This window comes from Pezoporus occidentalis, unplaced genomic scaffold, assembly GCF_034315485.1.
Source record: "Pezoporus occidentalis ecotype Australia unplaced genomic scaffold, CSIRO_AGI_Poc_V1 ctg16, whole genome shotgun sequence".
NCBI lineage: Eukaryota > Metazoa > Chordata > Aves > Psittaciformes > Psittacidae > Pezoporus > Pezoporus occidentalis.
This window is the reverse complement of record NW_026913425.1, coordinates 1095806-1115390: the sequence shown is the minus strand read 5'-3', so window position 1 is coordinate 1115390 and position 19585 is coordinate 1095806. Positions and strand designations below refer to the sequence as shown.

The window sequence follows — 19585 nt, the reverse complement described above, 5'->3', positions numbered from 1 at the left end:
TCAAAGGAGGAAGCCTGCATGAATCTTAAAGAAGGATGCCAGCTCAAAGACTAGCTGGCACATATTTTTATATTTATTTCGGAGTGATGCTACTTAGCTAAAGAAAAAGCGTAAGATTCTATGTAATTATAATCTCAACTACAGAGAGAAAGGACGGACTTAGAACTGGTATTCCAAAGGACTGTACTTTACCTAAGAGACTGTGAGGATGCTAGCGCTTGGAGTGGAACACACTAAAGACAATGCACATGTCCTAGGTGTGACTGACAGGTAGGAGGAAAAGGAGGATGAAGACTATGTCCATAAATATGGAAGGGGAGAGAAGAGAAAACACAAAAGCAGCAAGAGGTACAATTTTGGCAACATAAGAGAAAAATCAAGAGCTGGATTTCAGATGTTGTATTGCAGTCACTGTTTTGGAATCTTCAAACCACCATACTTACGATTTTAGGTTTAGACAAGAGAAGACCAGTCAGGAATAACAAATAAAATATGTGAATATTCAGCACAGTAAAACAGCTGAATATTTTGTCAACAAAATAATTAAAAGGTTGTTGAGGTTTTGTCTGTTCTTTTCTAAATACAGGAAAGAGAAATGTAGGTCAGGATCAGCATTTCACTTGATTTCCTGAAGTACTGCTTGACAGAGCAGATAATGAAAACTTATGAAGGATATGCTTACTTGATAAATTACCAGGGAGATGGGATGACAACAGACTTCTATGGCATGGGGCACAACCCAGTAAAGGAATGTGACAGACTGTGTTCAATGTGTTTAACAGTTAAGAATAAAGACAGACTCCTGGTGGAGATTTGGCAAGGGCTTAGGTGAGAGCATTGCTGAAACATGGACTTGGATAGGAGAATTTCCAAAATAAAAATGGACAGCTCCAGACAAATTGAAATTGCTAAGTAGTAAGCTAATTAAAAAAAAAACAAAACAAACCAACCCCAGAAATCTGATTAACAGGAAGGGTTTCCAAGGATGGTATTTTAAACTGGGAGAGAAAAAGTGGTTCTACTTGTCCAGCTCAGTTGAATTCCCTGCTTTCCAAATCTCCCATTCCCCTGACTGCACAGGATTTCACCACTTTTTCTCTAGAAAAACACTGATAAATGAGGATGTAAGCCTCCTCAACTCTGTCCTCTGTACTATTCTCTCTGCCCAGTCTCCACCTTCAGTTCCTCTTCTGTCTCATTAACTCCATCTGATCTCAGACCTTATAAAATCTCATTTTTCTGAAGTCTCATTACCAACTAATAGATTTAACACATTTCCACTCACAGAGGGCTGCTTGACTCAGGAGGGAAGTGGCTGTTCAGTTGAATGACGGTGCTCCCCTAGTGACACAGAAATACAAAACTGCCTGCCTGGAAGCTATACTGTTTTTTGTTGCTGTTATCAGCTGCATGGAATTGCCCTATTCTTCTCTTTCCTCTGGAAATAAAAATGTTATGAGAGCTTTTTTGTCCAAATGATGGCTACTGTATGGAATACGATTTAGACATTTGAGAAGATCACTGAATCGGGGTACCAAGCTTTACCTATTTGTAAGATTAAACAAAACAATGTTCAGCCACTAACTGGCAAACAGGGAGAGGAAAACAAGCTATGTAGAAAAGGGAAATGGAGGAATGTCACTGGTGGGAAAAAAAAAAAAGTCAGTCTTGTGAAAATACTTCATATGTGTTTGTTAATGACTTTGGCACAAAAAGAGGTTTAATGAACAGCAACAAGATACTGTTAATACACAGGATCTGACTCTCAAAGGATGAAATGTATGATCTTGAGGACTGCAGTAAGAAAAACAGGATGGTATCTAATAGCATGAACAGGAAGGTTAGAAGCATAGAGAATAATAACAGTTTTTCTTACAACACGCCAAGGACTTGTTATCTGAGGGAGGTAGGGAGACCTGGAAAAATTATTTGTGCAGCTATGAAACTACAACACATTGCAGCCATCGCAAAAGCGATCCTGTTATGTGTTGCATAAATCCAAGAGAGATGATAAAATACTAGTACCACTTTACAAGGCTCAAAGTAGCTGCCTGAAATGCTAGATTCTAGCTAAGTTCTTTCAATGCAATGAAATCTAAGGAGAGCCCCTGCAGGTTAAAAAAAGCCTTCCTACCTTCCTATTTTCCATGTCATGACATTATTAGAACATTCAGAACAAAAAATAAAAATTTAAATACATACACCTAACATGACCATGTTCTATATTCCCCAAATCCAGTTCATTTAACAAAGGCCTATCTGAACATCTGACAAATTATTAATTAAATACCATTCCTGGAACCCTTCTGACATCTAAATGCTCCTGCAAAGTAGGAATTATGAAGAGTCCAAGAACCTGAACTCATACTATGAATTGTGTAAAAAAAACCAACAAAAAAACAACGAACAAAAAAAGAACAGGAATGAGGCTGGAATCTTCTATTTTTCTATGATCAGACACAAGAATGGGATAAATCCCAACTTTCCTTCACTTAAATAGTGCATCAGGTAACAATGCAGCACCTGTGCATTGTGAACATATGGAGTACAGGACTTTTCAGGATGCAGTTTGGGGAATGGGAGATTACGTTCCTAGTCAAATATTACATTCTTGTCTCAATAGCAACTCAAAGGAGTACCACCATGACCTACGGCTGGAGGCAAAAACATTGCAAACTTCAGCTGGCAAACTTATTTTACACCATATACAACAAACTCCTTGCAACTAAAATAGCCTCCATGTTTGGTTGAATGTTACTGCTTTGTTACTCACATTTTCTGCCTTTCAGATGTGATCATCTTCACCAATACAATTTGAGATATATTCACTGAAACTTTGTCTCCTTGAACAAATCTTTCCAACAAGCCTCTCATACACAGATTTCTCTTCAGACATTGCAATTATATCATTATTCATGACAATTTTTTTTTTTAGACTTTTTTTTAGAAGTAATTTCAAGAGTTTTATTAATGGTTTGTCACTCTGTGGTACACAACCTCTTATATACCTCATCTACTGACTGAACTATCTGCTAAGCAGTTTTATAAAATACAGTAGATACTATGCAGTAGTAACTACTCTGCTGTGAATATTTACAATAGCCAAACCTTGTATCTCTGAAAGGCCTCCAGCCTTTTGGCTGGAAATGTGATTTGAGCTAATTTTCAGAAACCTCTACAGTAGTTTTTCTTCCCCTAAGGAAATCTAATTCACACAGTGTAAAAAACAAGTCTCACTGTAAAAAGACGTAACTTACCTCACTCACATCCCCTTCTTCACTTGCTGAATCACTAAAAGAAGAAAAATAATCATAACTGTTTTGAAGTACCAGAGATCTAAGACAGTGCTTTAAATCTCCAGTTCTTATATTAAAAAAAATAAAATTGTTTCGTTACCTTCTTGAAATTTTAGTCAACATAGTCATTATATCATCCTCATATTCACCTTAAAATTATCACTTAATACTGTTTTTTATCATTTGACTGTTATTATATCTTCCAATTAAAAATGTTCAAAAACACAGGATAAAACCACACTTCCATACAACAGACAAATTTTAACCATATCTTAAGCCATCCAGAGAAAACACTAATGTATACAGCTAGGGAAAAAACCCACAAAGAACTCACTTAAGATGCAAGTATCAAGCTATTTCTAGCATTTCATTGCAAATGTTCCGTATTTTGGAAAGGCTTCTTTGTATAGGCATGTTTAACTTGCATTATAGTGATAATTAAGTTTAAAGTAAAATTTTTAATTTGTTAATACAGCTACAGTTTAATGCATTAAAAAAGGAATCTATGTGAATATACTGAGGCTACATATCCACTATTAACTGTCACAAACTCATAATGAAGACCCCTGAAGATTCTTCCAACACACTATTAAAAAAAAGTTATAGTAGAGAAATAAAGCAAGGAATATTAAAGGAGTCCTAAGTCAAGGAAGTAATCCAGATCGTCAAAGAAATTATAAATTTGTTGGATTAAAAATTCATTCAGAAAACTCTCTGAGGAAGTATTACTTAAGAGATGATAATTAAAAAAAACAAACAAAACAGAAACAAAACCAAGCCTCTTCCCCCATTTATAAAGCAAATATTTAGAATGCATTCATTCAGATCTGTAATTCTGGTGTCAGTCCAGAACAAGTAGGAGCCACGGTAAGAGTTAAACGGTCTACTTCTATTTGGAACTTGTGGCGTGGCTATACAGGGAACTGCCTTACCAGTAACCTCTGGGAGTGTTTTGAAGAGGCTATATGTGGCTGTGGATGATCTCTCTGATCTATTTGGACTCACACAGAATCTCTGACCAAAGGTTTTTAAGGAAACCAAGTAGTCCTGGGTAAGTCCATGCACGAATAAAAAGATGGGTAATAGGGAACAAAAGTTAGAAGAAAACAATCATTTCCTGCAGTGAAGAAGATCACTAGTGTATATCCACAGTAGTCCATGTGAGAGCTTAACCTGTTCAGTGATCTCAGAAACAAGATAGACAAACAGCCACGTCACTGAGTGTTTTGGTAATACTAAGTTATGCAGGATGGCAAAGCCAAGAGTAGACTGAAGAATTGAAGATGGAAGTGTATGAGAAGACAACAAAATGACAGATGAAATCTGAAGTAGATAAAAATAAAGCTATGCACATGAAGAAAAGGACTTCCACAGCCAGAACAAGTTGCTTACAGCTGACCACCACTGATCACCATGTGTCCCTCAGGGGTCCATACCAGAACCAGTACTGTTTAATAAATTCACTAATGACACAGACAGTGGGATCGAGTGCACCCTCAGCAAGTTTGCAGACAACACCAAGCTGAGTGGTACAACTGACATACCTGAGGGATTAGATGCTGTTCAGAGGGACTTGGACAAAAGAGAGAAATGGGCCCATGAGAACCTCACGAAATTCAACAAGACAAAATGCAAGGTCCTGCATCTGGGTTGAAGCAACTCCCTGGTATCAATACAAGCTGGGGGATGAAGAGATTGAGAGCAGTCCTGTGGAGAAGAACTGGTACTGGTGGATGAAAAGTTGGACATGAGCTAGCAGTATGCACTCACAGACCAGAAAGCCAAACCTATGCTGGGCTGCATCAAAAGAACCGTGACTAGCAGGTGATTCTCCCCTCTGCTCTTGTGAGACCCCACCTGGAGTAGTGCAGCCAGTTCTGGAGTTCCCAGTACAGAAAAGACAGGGGCCTGTTGGAACAGGTCCAGAGGAAGGACACAGAAATGACCAGAGAGGTGGAACACCTCTCCTGTGAAGAAAGGCTGGGAGAGCTGGGGTTCTCCACTGTGGAAAATAGAAGTCTCCAGTGACACCTTATTGTGCCCTTTCATAGGGACAGACTTTTTAGTAAGGCCTGCTGCCACAATTAGGGAGGTAAAAACACTGGAACAGGTTGCCTGGAGAGGCTGTACGTGCCCCATCCCTGGAAATATCCAAGGTCAAGCTGGACAGGGCTTTAAGCAACCTGACCTAGTTGAAGATGTCCCTGCTCACAAATGCAAGGGGAATTGGACCAGATGACCTTTAAACGTCCCTTCCAACCCAAACTACTCTATGATAAGCAAATTCTTGGAGCTGATGTATTTTCATGGAGTTGTCTCAGCTCAATGCTCAACACTGGTTAAGAAAAGCAGATCAGAAGTTTAAAAAGAAATAGAGAAGAAAGCAGACCATCCTTATGCAAGCATACAGATTTAAGATTCACCTAATTTTAGGACAGAACCAAGGTTGGCAAGAGCAACAATAAGTACAAACAACTTCTGTGGGGAGAAAAGTTTAGGCTACAAAAGAGGGCCTAAGTAGGGATTGTGGTAAAGAAAAGTATAAAGAGACTGACTGCTCACTGTCTCATGCAGCAGTCCAGTAAAGATTAGTATTTATTAAATAATGCCAGTAGCTGCCAGGTTCAGAACAAAAAGAGGAGTCCTTTTTACTGCAGGAGACATAAAGTTGTGAATAGAAACAATATCATGAGAGAATGGGGATGTACTTTGATAAGAGATCTATTACGGATTATTAAACAGATGAACCACATCAAACTCTGACAGTCCCCTGAGCTGAAAGTAGATGGAGGCTGGGTAGACTGCTCAATTAAACATTATGCTTGTCCTGCTTTTACTCTTTGTTGGGCATCCACTGATGGCCAGTGCTGGTGACAGCATAGTGGGTTGGAGAAACATCTGGTCAGATCCAGCATTGCCAATTCTTAATTTCTTAAACAGTGACAGACAAAAAATGAGTATACATGACACTAATCACATCCAACATCCTGAAAGTAAAGCTGTTCTGGAAACTGGAAATCATGTGTTAACCTTTTGACAGCAGGAACTGAGCTTAGATGTGGATCATCCTTCAGCAGATCATGACTACTTTTACTTTTTCCCTTCATGCTCTGTTAAAAAAAAAAAAAGAAAGAAAAAGGTATTATCAGTTCCAGTGTTTGAGGGAATAGATGATGACAAAGGTAATGATAAGAAAAAGATAACTTATTTCATGTTAGCTTTAGCTGAATCAGTAAGTATAAACACTTTTAACGGCAGAACAGAGGAGTTCCAGGAAGAGGAGCATCAAGTTTAAAACTACTGTTGTGATAAACCTCTACTATCATCCTGACTGATACCATCTCACTGTAATACTGACCACCATTATTCACTGTTGTCTTTTGCAGTTTTAATTAAATACTGAGGACCATTTTTCCACCATGTGGTACAAGACTCACCATGATGTAGTCTGATCATTAACTGAAGCAGGTAGGTAGCCAAATCATAGTGCTCTCAAGAAATAATTTGCTCAGCAGTAGAAATCAGAATGACTGTTTTTTAAAGAAATTTTTAAACTAGCCATATTTAAAAGGCAAATTCAGCTAAGGAAAATTAGCTCAGAGACTACCTACGCAACCCTAGCTCTGTAAATGTGGACAGTTCACAATAGTGTAATATTTAGTTACGACAATGTACTATTTTCCCCACAGCAATCCCACTTCATTTTGCACACAGAATGGATATACATAAGAAGATAGAGCTAAGAATGTGCTGGCAGTGAACAAGCCGATTTCAAACCGCATGTATTTTACCAAGAAATCACACTACTATTAAGAATAATTATGTGAAGAATAATGAAGTACCTATCACCTCCATGAATTTTAAATGGCAGATGTAGATCTACACTATGAAGTACGAAATTTTATGTTTATCGAAATGTAAAAATATCACACAATAAGTGAAGGCACCTTCAAAGGTACAAGTTAAAAACCTCTATTTTTTCAACACAATAAAATTGTAGAATCATAAAACCTGACATAATTTTCTAGTATTACTGCTCAAAACTCAAATATAAGACAAAGATTAAAAACTTCAGAGTTTTTCACAGATATGCAAAAAAAGGTAATCTTAAGTCAAAAAGAAAAATAGGGATGATTTGGTATGGTACCTGACTAACTCTACTGACTTCCTCCTCTTCTTCTTCAGCTTCTTCCCCAAAGGAAAGCAGGTTAAAATTTCTTTTAAGAGAGAAAACATATTTTCTAGTAAATCTTTACATACTATGTTAATAACATTCCATAAACTTTCAATGTATTACTTTCATACTGTATACAATTTAAAAAAAAATAACCCTTTTTTCCTGCTAAAGGTACCAATTTCACTTTTCATTGCAAGTTTATGACTATCAAATTTCATTCACAGAAACAGAAATTTTTCACGTCAAAATGCTTTTTGCTAAGTGTTTTAGTGGAAGAAAAGTGATAGCTGATAAAACAGGTTCAAAAATCTCAAAAAACTGAGTCACGGCCTACTTACTAATACATATTAACTTCAGCATCACATCGTTCACAAAAGAATTATTGCATATTCTTGCCCATGGGAAAGGCTTAAGCTACCTTTTCCTCTCTTATACAACAAACTATCAGCATGCATGAAACAGGTACAGCTCAGCTGATGTAACAGTAACCACTTCAGTCAGTGCAATTAGATTCCTTATCATCTCAGAAATAGCAAAGTAGGTTTTGCTAAATTAGAGAATGTTCTCTGTGCATCTTGGTAAAGCATTGTGTTTCGAAACCAGAAAGAGAAAATTATCAAGCTGCAAATTAAAAGTGAAAGAAAATTAACCACCACTTATGTTGCATATATTTACTTTGTGCCTTTTACTTTGGACTTTTTAGTTTCTTCTTCTGGTTTGTCCTTCTTCAGTTTTCTATTTGGTCTTGGAACAATGTCATCAAAAGGATTAAACAAAACCTGTTAAAAAAAAATAATCTTTAGTAAGTGTTTTGTTAAATGAGTCTGTATTTTAAAACAATATATATAAATCCATGCCAAGTTTTCATACTAGAACACTGTTTTCTGAACACAATGAACAAAATAACTTTAAAAATTTAAATTTCATACCAGAGCATACTCACCTCAGTGCTTCTTATTTTGTGTGGACTGAGAGGTCTCTCTTCCTTGTCAACTTCTACTTCAGCCAGGCGCAACATGTTATATATTGTATCCCCTGTAACCTGTTAAGTTTACAAAAAAAAGTTTGAAAGGTCTCGCCTTTGATTTTTATTAATTATTCTGCAGTATGCCAGGCAATTATTATGCAAAGAAGTTTGAAAATACAAATGACATCGGAAATATCACTGCCTTACATGTTGTAAGCATGTAAGACTTCTGAAAGACAGCAAGTACAATGTACAAAGGTTTGGGTTTTTTAAATTTAACTGCCAAAGTTGAAGGAAAACAGGTAGCTAAATCTTAATGTGTGAGAGCGCATGGAGGGGAAGATGTCAAATTCTTAGTGTGAGCTGTTAAACAGGAAAATAAAAGACATTGTGAAATAAAAAATAGTTGGATTATTTTATTTCAGCTGTATCACCAGTGGTAAATTCACCTCATGTTTTTCATTTTCTTGGTTTTCTTGGGTAATTGGAATTTACAATCAAAATTTTCTAAAATGTTACTAGTATTAGATGAACTGATTAGTAAGACAGAGACAAAGTAATATTCAAAAGATTATCCAAAGAAAGCACAACACAAAAATATAATTTAGAAGAATAACAACACCAAAGTAGGTAATTACGGGAAAAAAAACACACAAACATGTCTATTAGACATGGGAAACCCAGAGAACAGAAACAACTTAGAAAGCAATGAAATAAATTTCAAATGTATGTAGCAGCAGACAACACTAAAATAGCCTTTGAACACAGAGAAACTCATAGTAGTTTCTGTCACACTCAAGCTAGCACTCTAGCCTGTATAGCAGACCTTTCCAAAGATTGTGTGCTTGTTGTTAAGTTCATCTGCACGACCCAGTGTAAAGAAAAATTGACTCCCGTTATCGTGGGGCCCGGCATTTGCCATAGCAACAAGTCCTCTTCGATTAAATCGCAATCGCGAGTGGAACTCATCCTGGCAAAGACAGAGAGAAAAGAACATGATTTAAGTATGAAAATATTTTTTCCACTTCTTTAGCTACATCTTATTTACATCAATATGCACACACAGAATATTTGCTGTTAATTTTATTTCAGACAGTAATAAAGCCAAAGGCTTTTGAAACTTCATGCCAAAATTATATTTAAAAGCTTCTGTTTTCAGCAGGGATTATTTTTAGTCAATGTTTTTTGTTCTTAGTGCCTATAATAATGCAAACAAGTGAACAATCTTGTTTCAAAAGAAACTGTAAACATGTATCCAACAAACACTGATACAAAAACTTGGAAATTAGTATATCAATAACAGAAACATACCAGTAATAAAATTCTAAGTTTTGTTTAACTAACTTCCTTTTTTTCCAATCACTGCGTAACAATTGTTATTCATTATTTTTATTGGAATTATTATCCCCCCAATATTTAGAAAATCCAAAGCATTTCTAAAAGTAACTACATCTATTACATGTATTGTAAAACCACTATTCTTGTTAGCCACTGTATTTAGACAAAAAATTCTAATTCCTGTAGAATAATTGAAAGCTCAGTAACAGGTTGCAATAATACAGTACTGCAACAATTCATAGGAAGAACATTTTCTGGACTATAAGAAGACAGAATATGATTACTTTCAAAGCAAAGCTGAAGTGATGAGTAACATATTAATATCATTAAATACCATTAATGGTTCTAAAAACTGCAATATTGAGATACATTAATTTTAAGGAGCAGTGCTTCTACAATATTGGTAATATTTTTTTTCTGTTCTCTGATCAGGTACCAACCCCTTCCACAAACTTAACATTCATGTTATGAGTCTACTCTGTCAGGAGGGAGATAGAAGGCCCAGACACAGGCTACGCAGCTTTCATCATGAATTAAAGGTGCCAGCCACATCTGAAATAAAACAATCAGGCAGAACAGGACACAGCTGCTGTGCACGTGTAGCTTCATTCAGAATCTCAGCCTCCCGGTTAAGAGATGAGCCATCCTAGTAGCAATAATATTAACAAACAAACAACATTCAAAGACCTTTGCTAAATGAGAGACAGTATGTGTAAACAATGTACATTTCTGCATCAGAGTTTGCCACAGATCAACACTTACTCTTCACTCTTCCTCGCCTCACATGAGTGTGTGAAGTTCAACACTAGGAAGGTTATACATTTATCATAGTATCAGAACACCCAGAGTTAAGAACTCTCAATTTAAAAAGACATATTAAAAAATACCAAAGAAACGTGAAAGTAAGTACTATACATGTATAATGATGCATGTCTAATATCAAGTTTGTCTTCTCACAACCAAATAAAAAACGGACTAGGGAGAAGATAGGCCACCTCTGGAAGCTCTGGGGAGAACTAGCTACACAGGATTTGGAAAAGGCTGAGGTTCTGAATGACTTCTTTGCCTTGGTCTTCACTGGCAAAGGCTCAGACCACACCACCCAAGTACTGGAAGGCAGATGCAGGGACTGTGAGAATGAAGACCTTGCGCCCACTGTAGGAGAGGATCTGGTTCGAGACCATCTTAAAAAGCTGAACATGCACAAGCCCATGGGACCTGATGAGATCCATCCGTGGGTCCTGAAGGAGCTGGCAAATGAAGTTGCTAAGCTGCTGGTCATCATATTTGAGAAATCATGGCAGTCAGGTGAAGTTCCCAATGACTGCAAAAAGGGAAATATAACCCCCATTTTCTAGAAGGGGAAAATGGATGACGCAGGGAACTACAGACCAGTCAGTCTCACCTCTGGGCCTGGCAAAATCCTGGAGCACATTCTCCTGGAAGGCATGCTAAGGCATATGAAAATCAACAGGGTGCTTGCTGACAGCCAACATGGCTTCACTAAGGGGAAATCCTGCCTGACCAATGTGGTGGCCTTCTATGATGGGGCTACAGAACTGATGGACAGGGGTAGAGCAGTTGATGTCATCTACCTGGACTTGTGTAAAGCATTCAACACTGTCCCACACAACATCCTTGTTTCTAAACTGGGGAGACATCAATTTGACGGATGGACCACTCGGTGGATAAAGAACTGGCTGGATGGCCACACACAAAGAGTTGTGGTCAATGGCTCAATGTCCAACTGGAGACCAGTAACGAGTGGTGTCCCTCAGGGATCGGTGTTGGGACCAGTCTTGTTCAGTATCTTTGTCGCTGACATGGACAGTGGGATTGAGTGCACCCTCAGCAAGTTTGCTGATGACACCAAGCTGTGTGGTTCGGTTGATATGCTGGAGGGAAGGAATGCCATCCAGAGGGACCTTGACACGCTTGTGAGGTGGGCTGATGCCAACCTTATGAAGTTTTAACCATGACAAGTGCAAGGTCCTGCACCTGGGTTGGAGCAATCCCAGGCACAGGTACAGGTTGGGCAGAGAAGAGATTCAGAGCAGCCCTGCGGAGAAGGACTTGGGGGTGTTGGTTGATGAGAAAATGAACATGAGCTGGCTTCAGTGTGCACTTGCAGCCCAGAAAACCTACCGTATCCTGGGCTGCATCAAAAGGAGCATTACCAGCAGGTCAAAGGAGGTGATCCTGCCCCTCTACTCTGCTCTTGTGTGACCTCACTTGGAGTATTGTGTGCAGTTCTGGTGTCCTCAACATAAAAAGGACATAGAAGTGTTGGAACAAGTCCAGAGAAGGGGCACAAGGATGATCAGGGGACTGGAGCACCTCCTGTATGAAGATAGGCTGAGAAAGTTAGGGCTGTTCAGCCTGGAGAAGAGAAGGCTGCGTGGAGACCTCCTAGCAGCCTTCCAGTATCTGAAGGGGTCCTATAGGGATGCTGGGCAGGGACTCTTCATTGGGGACTGTAGTGACAGGACAAGAGGTAATGGGTTAAAACTTAAACAGGGGAAGTTTAGACTGGATATAAGGAGAAATTCTTTCCTGATAGGGTGGTGAGGCACTGGAATAGGTTTCCCAGGGAGGTTGTGAATGCTCCATCCCTGGCAGTGTTCAAGGCCAGGTTGGATGGGGCCTTGGGTGATATGGTTTAGTGTAAGGTGTCCCTGCCCACGGTGTGGGGGTTGGAACCAGATGATCTTAAGGTCCTTTCCAACCCTGACTATTCTATGATTCTATGAACCTAACACAGCAGGATGAACAACTGATAGAGAATAACCAAAAATTAATGCATAAGATATACAGGTACGTACCTTGAAGGGAGCTCCATAGATTGAATCTCCACCTGATCCAGTACCAGTGGGATCACCTCCCTGCACTATAAAGCCAGGCACTACTCTGTGAAATATTGTGTTATTGTAATACTCTAAAGAAAAAAAAAAAAAAGGATATTAAAAACATGTAAGTGGTCTCAAAAATCAGACTTTCATACAAATGCTCAGAGACTGAATTTCCAGAAAGCAAGTAATGTAATTGGATTCTGCTATTTCCACTGGGTTTCCTCCTCTTCCACTGTCCCACTCAGTGTGACTGTATCTCAGCTATAGAGTAATGCTGGTGACATTTATGAAGAAAAAAAGAAAAACGAAGTGGTATCATATGTTTCAAAAAACACTGCCAATCACCAACAAGATGGTATAAATGAATTATTTTCTTTTCAGCTTTCAAATTTTATCACTGGAATGATACTACTAATGTAAATCAATTTAAACGAGAGCTAAAACTAGTATGCTGTGTCCCAGCCAACATCTCACATAAATCGTTAGCCATACCCATACACCAAATGATTAACATGTTAACAGCTTGGAACGCAGGTGTCTTCCCTTTCACCACCTTCACTGTACCTAAACCGGTAATTTTCACAACATGAAACATGTGGTACATTTTGCTTCCTAAGTTATTTTCTTTCATCTATATACCCATCCATCTATCTATCTATCCATCTGTCTAACCAGATAAGTGATAGGAGATCATAAGACAACAAATGAATGAAAACTTTACTTGACATAAATTTCTGGGTTTTGCTTTCTGGTTTGTTTGGGTTTTTCAACAACTAAAAATAAACCTTCAGGATGCTGCAAGACAAAGCAGGATCTGAAAATGTCGCAGCAAAGATAGATCTATTAATGGATGGTTACATGTTAGGATACTCACAAGAGAAATACTCAAATTTATTATACAAAGCATAGGATCCTACACAGCAGTCAGAGAAACTTAGAAAGGAAATAAAGCCCAGTTCTTTAACACTGAGGACAACTGAATTCTTACCACTCACCAAGAACTAAGAAATTGATTCTCCATTATAAAAGATCTTCACATTAGCTGTAAGAATATGGAACAAGTTGGATATGTGCTGGAGGCACAAATCCTAGACTAATATTTTTCCTTAATAGAGGAGTGCTAAAAGAACTCTTAACCACTTTATAAATGCATACATGAGATAATAGCAGCAGCTAGAGAGCACATAAAGGCACAGGGCCCTTCACATATTCTTGTTACAGTTTTTCCAATAGGGAGCTTCTCATTCTGGTACCCACTGCTTCAGTGAAGAGCACTACAGAGCCTCCATCAACAAAAACTACAGCAAAGGAAACATTAGAAGAACTCATGAAAAAAATAAGGTAATAAAGATGGTGATACAAAAATGAGAATTTTGGAGCATGTTCAATACTGCATCATCGCCATTTCACACATACATTAAAGAAGCAGTAATATTTGTAGAGACTTGGTGAAAATAAGCCTTTTCAAGCCTCTGACATTTAATTTTTCACTAATAGTCATCATTTGCTACACTGGAGAAAACCCATTATTATTTTTCCCCACTGGGTTTATCAATAACCTTGAAATACATTGTCTGACTGTTGGTTAATATTTTCTAAATACAAATAAATCTATTAACATATTAAATTTAAAACATAATTGTTGCCTTCGCAAGGCGTGGCGACCTGGTTCAGGAACGGCATGGCGACCAACCCCAGGTCGCTCGGGCCATCGGCTCACAGACACCAGTGTGGTGGACGGCAAATGGCGTTTATTACTTCGCAACACAGCGTTATATACTCTGGGTTTACAGTGTCACTTCCGTCTGCTTACATCACAAGCTACATACTATTGGCTATTAAACAGGGGGGGCTCTATCTTTCCGTACAACGCGATATCTTCTGGCCGCCAGGCCCTAACTACCTACACATAATTATGACCTCTGTTTTACCAAAAAAACCCACAAAGATTGCATATGAAATAATATCAATAACGCCTATCCCATTCAGTCATTACCTTCCATACAAAGCTGGATGAAATTTCGACATGCTTTTGGTGCTTCTTTAGACCATAATTCTATATCTATATCTCCTGCTGTTGTTCTCAGCAAAACCTATGAAAAGATAAAGACACCATTAGTTTTATTGTAACTTAGTCACTTATCAAAGAATATATCCTGAGTTAAAAAATACACTTCAGAACTCATTATATACTAACAGTAACAGACATTTGAATGTGCCAGGTAGATACTGTTAGTTTAGACTGTATTGCCAGAATACTATCCTAGAAAAAAAATACTATATATTCTAGAAACACTACGTAATTCTACATATATAGTACAATATTACATATATTGTGTATATATATAGTATATAATAAGCACTATGTGTTCTAAAAATATAAAATATATAATTCTAGCCAGAACTGTATCTATTCAGATAACCTCCATTGAAAAATAGTCAGTATTATACAGCATCATAAACTTTAATTATTTGACTATTTTCACCCACAATCAAATCCCCTTAAGGTACACACCAGACTTCCCCATTTTCCTGCATTACCCACCAAGTGCACCCAGGTCCCTGAGTGAAAGCAATCCCGTGACTGGGTTTGCCTTTGCCTGAGGCAGGAATAATGCACAGTACCTTTCTTAGTATTTTCTTTATGTGTACTACAGGAACTTTATCACCCTCTACAGTATGTAAAAAAATATTTATTCAGATACAGTTCTGAACTGATATGTATAATGAGGTTTCAAGGACAATGACCTGGTACCTGACACTAGCACTTCCATAATGAAACAACATGGTGAAGAAAAAAATTGCATCATTAATCTCCAAAACCATATACCTTTTTTACAATACCATTCAATACAGCAAGAGATCATAATAAAATTAAGAACCTAATCACAGAATCATAAGAATGAACTCAGTTTGAAAAGACCTTTAAGATTATCAAGTCCAGCCATTACCCCAGCACTGCCAAGATCACCAGTAACCCATGTCACTAAGGGCCTCATCTACATGCTTTTTGAACGCTTTCAGGGATGGTGACTCCACCATTCCCTAGGCAGTCTGTTCCAGTGCCTGACCACCCCTTCTTCTCCGTGAAGAAATTTCTCCCAATATCCAATCTAAACCTTCTCAAGCACAGCTTGAGGCCATTACCTCTTGTCCTATCACTTGTTACCTAGGAGAAGAGACTGATCCCCACCTCACTACAACTTCATTTCAGTTAGTTGTAGAGAGCAATAAGGTCCCCACCTCAGCCTTCTCTTCTCAAGACTAAACCCCTCCAAGGTCCCTCAGCTGTTCCTCATCACACTTGTGCTCCAGAATCTTGAGCAGCTTCTTTTCCCTTCTCTGGACCCACTCCAGCACCTCCATGTCTTTCTTGTAGTTAGGGGCCCAGAACTTAACACAGGATATGAGGTGCAGCCTCTCCAGTGCCCAGTACAGGGGATGATCACTGCCCTGGTCCTGCTGCCACACTATTGCTGATACAGGCCAGGAGGCCACTGATCTTCTTGGCTTCCTGGCCACAAGCTGCTCATGTTCAGCTCCTTCAATCAGCACCCTCAGGTCCTTTTCCACTGAGCAGCTTTCCAGCCACTCTTCCCCAAGCCTGTAGTGCTGCATGCAATTGTACCCCAAGTGCAGGCGACATTATCCACAGTCCATTGATCCAGCCTGTCCAGATCCCTCTGAGCAGAGGCAGAGCCTTTCTGCTCTCCAGCAGACCAACACTTCCAGCCAGCTTGATGTCATCTACAAATTTACTGAGGGTGCACCCAATCCCTTCATCCAGATCCTCAACACAGACATTAAACAACACCAGCCCTAACACTGAGCTCTGAGGGACACCACTGGTGACCAGTCGCTAACACGATGTGACACCATTTACCACCACTCCTTGGCCTCTGCTAAGATACAGTCAAGAATAGATAAAACTGAATGTAATGCTTCAAGCACAGCTCTGTGTTACCTATCCACACTGCATGCCTTGTGCTTTGACTCAGGCAGTGTTTTTTAGAACTATATCACTTCAACTTTAAGCAAACCAGCACCACGACATAAAAACCACAGCCATCACCACACATACATCGCACACCCTCCTCACCTGTCTTCTTCCCCCCCCTACAACACAGAATTTCTTCACACCTCTCACTAGAAAGCACTCACGTACAGGCACCCCAGCAGCAGACCCCCGCGCGCAGCCCCCTCACATACGCTGCCCTGCAACTCCCATCCCGGCCTACCTTGACTACACCTACCCTTCGCCCACCGTAGCCCGTCACAAAGGGCCTCACCTTGCCATTGGTGGGGGGCTCCTGGATGTAGATGTTGCTCATTGTCGAGAAAGGAGCGTCCCAGCAGGTAACCAACTGCTCAAGCAAGACACTCAACTACCCTTCGCCACTAACTCTCCCTACCACCCCGAACCTCCCGCCATCTTGGGCCCCTTTATGCAGCGAAGTGAGATAGGGAGGAAATTGCCCAAGCCAAGAGGAAGAACGAAGGGATGAGTGCCCTGCCAAAGTCTTTACGGGAATCACTAAGGAAGAAATTCATTTGAGAAAGACTTCTCCAGTTCCATGCAGTCCCTCTCTGTGGCTTCCGTCAGGTACTGAGGTCCCCTGTCCTCCCTGTGAGTGGTACGGTCGGAGAGTGCACCGAGCAAAGTCTTCCGGCGGGGAGAGGAGCCCCTGCGGGCGCGGGCCGGGCGGACTAGGACTACGGGGTGAGGCGGCATGGCTTTACCGGGTAAGGGCGCCCCGCCAGATTTGTGGGGGAAGGAGAGACAGTGACCGACTGGCCCCGGTGCTGGCGTGTTGGGAAGGGGAGATAAGCGGCGGGGTGATGGAAAATTACGCGGGGAGCGCGCGCGATTGTGCGTCGTAGCTGGAAGCGTGAGGCGGAGAGGGCGGCGGCGGCAGCAGCAGCATCTTGTCGCATCTGCTGCAGGCCGCCCGGGCTGCCGGTGGAGAAGCGTTGCTTTGGTGTGCACGGCCGGCATTCCAAACCAGCCGGCCTGGGGGCAGCGGGAGGGAGATGGCATGGAGGAGGCCGCGCGTCGGGCCAGCCGCTGGTGAGCGCAGCCCTTCGTGCAGTCCCTTCTTTCTAGGCCTCCGGGCTCTCCTCCCAGAGTTCTACATGAGAGAAGACCAGGTACTGTGTTCCTCTTGTCTGTTACTATAAACCACCTTGTTTAAAGTTATATCCAAAGCATGGTTATTGTCAGACTTGTTTTTCCTCCTCGTCGTTTGCTATGCATTAAAGCTTGTGTCCTAGTATATTACTGTTTAAATGGACCCATCGAGAATAATGAGACAGGAACTGGAAGAAAGGCTTGCACTGTATGTGAGGTATTTGGGTCTACGTTAGCCACACATATGGCCACTGCTTAAAGATTTCTTGATCCTAAGACATGAGGAGTGCTTGGTTGAAGAACAGCTGAATAAGCCTGAGCCTTGATAAGCTGCTCCTGAGAAAAGAGAAGACCTTAATAAGCTTACTTCCATTCCGGAAGGGGTTCTTGAGGAAGACATCTCATGTTTGCATTCAGAGGTTTCCAAAGATTTTTTTGCAGCCTTGTGCTCTACTGAATGAGTAAGGTCCTTAGTGGTGGTTGTTGCTGTGTCAGTTGTAAATCTGGAAGATTCATATCTTGAAAGAAGAGAATGAGAACAGGAAGCTTCACAGCATCATAGAATTAATTGGTTTGGAAGGGACCTTAAAAATCATATAGTTTCAATCCTCCTGCTTTGGGCAGGTACAAGTTACTAGACCAGGTTGCTCAAAGCTCTGTCCAGCGTGGTCTTGAACACTTTCAGGGGTGGGGCAGCCGCAACTTCTCTGGGCAACCTGTGCCAGTAATTTGATTTAATAATCTAAAACTTCACCTAGTGTAAAACCCTGCTTCTAACATTATTATTTAAAGCATTATTATAACATTATTTATTTATTAAAATTTAAATTATTTAGATTAATTAACAGTTACATTTCAGTCTCAGGAATTTGTTGTGAGTATTTAGTAGCAATGTTCTTGTCATCTGCTGGATGTATGTTTTGGAAATCCTGGCAAATGGCACCCCCACGTATTACAGAACATACTGCAGTGTGTGCCTGACCATACTGATCTGGCTTCCATGGAATACCAACTCTTTCTTTACCTGCAGGTCAGTTACACAGTAGCACCAAAGTTTACTGAGGATTTCAGAAAGCTGAGAGAAAGCATGTAGTATGTAGCTTGGGTGATCTTGTGTTTTATTCGCAACTTGTAGTGAACAAGCCAATGCTGTTTCGAGTATTTCTTTGACATGATGTCACAAGACACAGGTATACTTTTGTACCTTGGTTCTTGAGACTTTCTTCTGTGTTCGTTACCTCTTTACCTCTCATGGGTTTTCCTGAAATGATAGTTACAAACCAAGCACCTACACACTGCTGAATTTATAGACCTGGAAGGTGACATGTCATAGTAAGGTTTTGGGATCCACAGAAAACCTTGTGTCATAATAGTATGTAAGTACCCAAATTGCTTAGTTTTCCAGTGCTCTTCAGGACATAGACCAGTGAGTTGTTGAGGTTTTAAGTTATTTTTTCAACCTGGGGTTTGAAGGTTTCCCTTGTTATTTTGAGTAGGATTTTCTAAAGGCAGTGCTTGTCTCCGTCGAGAAAACTTTAAATTCATGGAGCTGATGTACCTGCTTTCTGCTTCACTAATTTCTGTCATGCATTTCTCCTTGAATTTGCTTAATTATCTATTTAAATAAATTAACCTAGTTATTAAATAAACTGTATGTAGTTGTTTAAGTTGCTTTTTTATATGTTTCATTAAGTTGCAGGATAGAAAGGCACCCTTTGATTTTGAAAATTCAGTTGTGACTTTCATTATGGATATTGATATATTTTTGGGGAGCAGGTCTCTGGGATTTCTCTTCTTTTGAGTCATGTCCTACTATGTCTGTTTAACTTA

At 39.8% G+C, this 19585-nt stretch overlaps 1 protein-coding gene across 1 annotated transcript in view; it reads right to left on the bottom strand.

Annotated features, from left to right (window-relative positions):
* CWC27 (CWC27 spliceosome associated cyclophilin) overlaps positions 1-17287 on the bottom strand; it is a 123334-nt gene extending 106047 nt beyond the window's left edge. The window contains exons 1-9 of the mRNA XM_062612307.1: positions 16917-17287; positions 14624-14720; positions 12601-12713; positions 9267-9410; positions 8417-8515; positions 8149-8252; positions 7444-7513; positions 6327-6406; positions 3258-3291 (exon numbers count right to left, since the gene is read on the bottom strand). Of these exons, the coding sequence (XP_062468291.1) occupies positions 3258-3291; positions 6327-6406; positions 7444-7513; positions 8149-8252; positions 8417-8515; positions 9267-9410; positions 12601-12713; positions 14624-14720; positions 16917-16958 (783 nt within the window). The 5' untranslated portion in view covers positions 16959-17287. The remainder of the gene's footprint in view (positions 1-3257; positions 3292-6326; positions 6407-7443; positions 7514-8148; positions 8253-8416; positions 8516-9266; positions 9411-12600; positions 12714-14623; positions 14721-16916) is intronic.
* Between the last annotated feature and the right edge of the window lie 2298 nt (positions 17288-19585).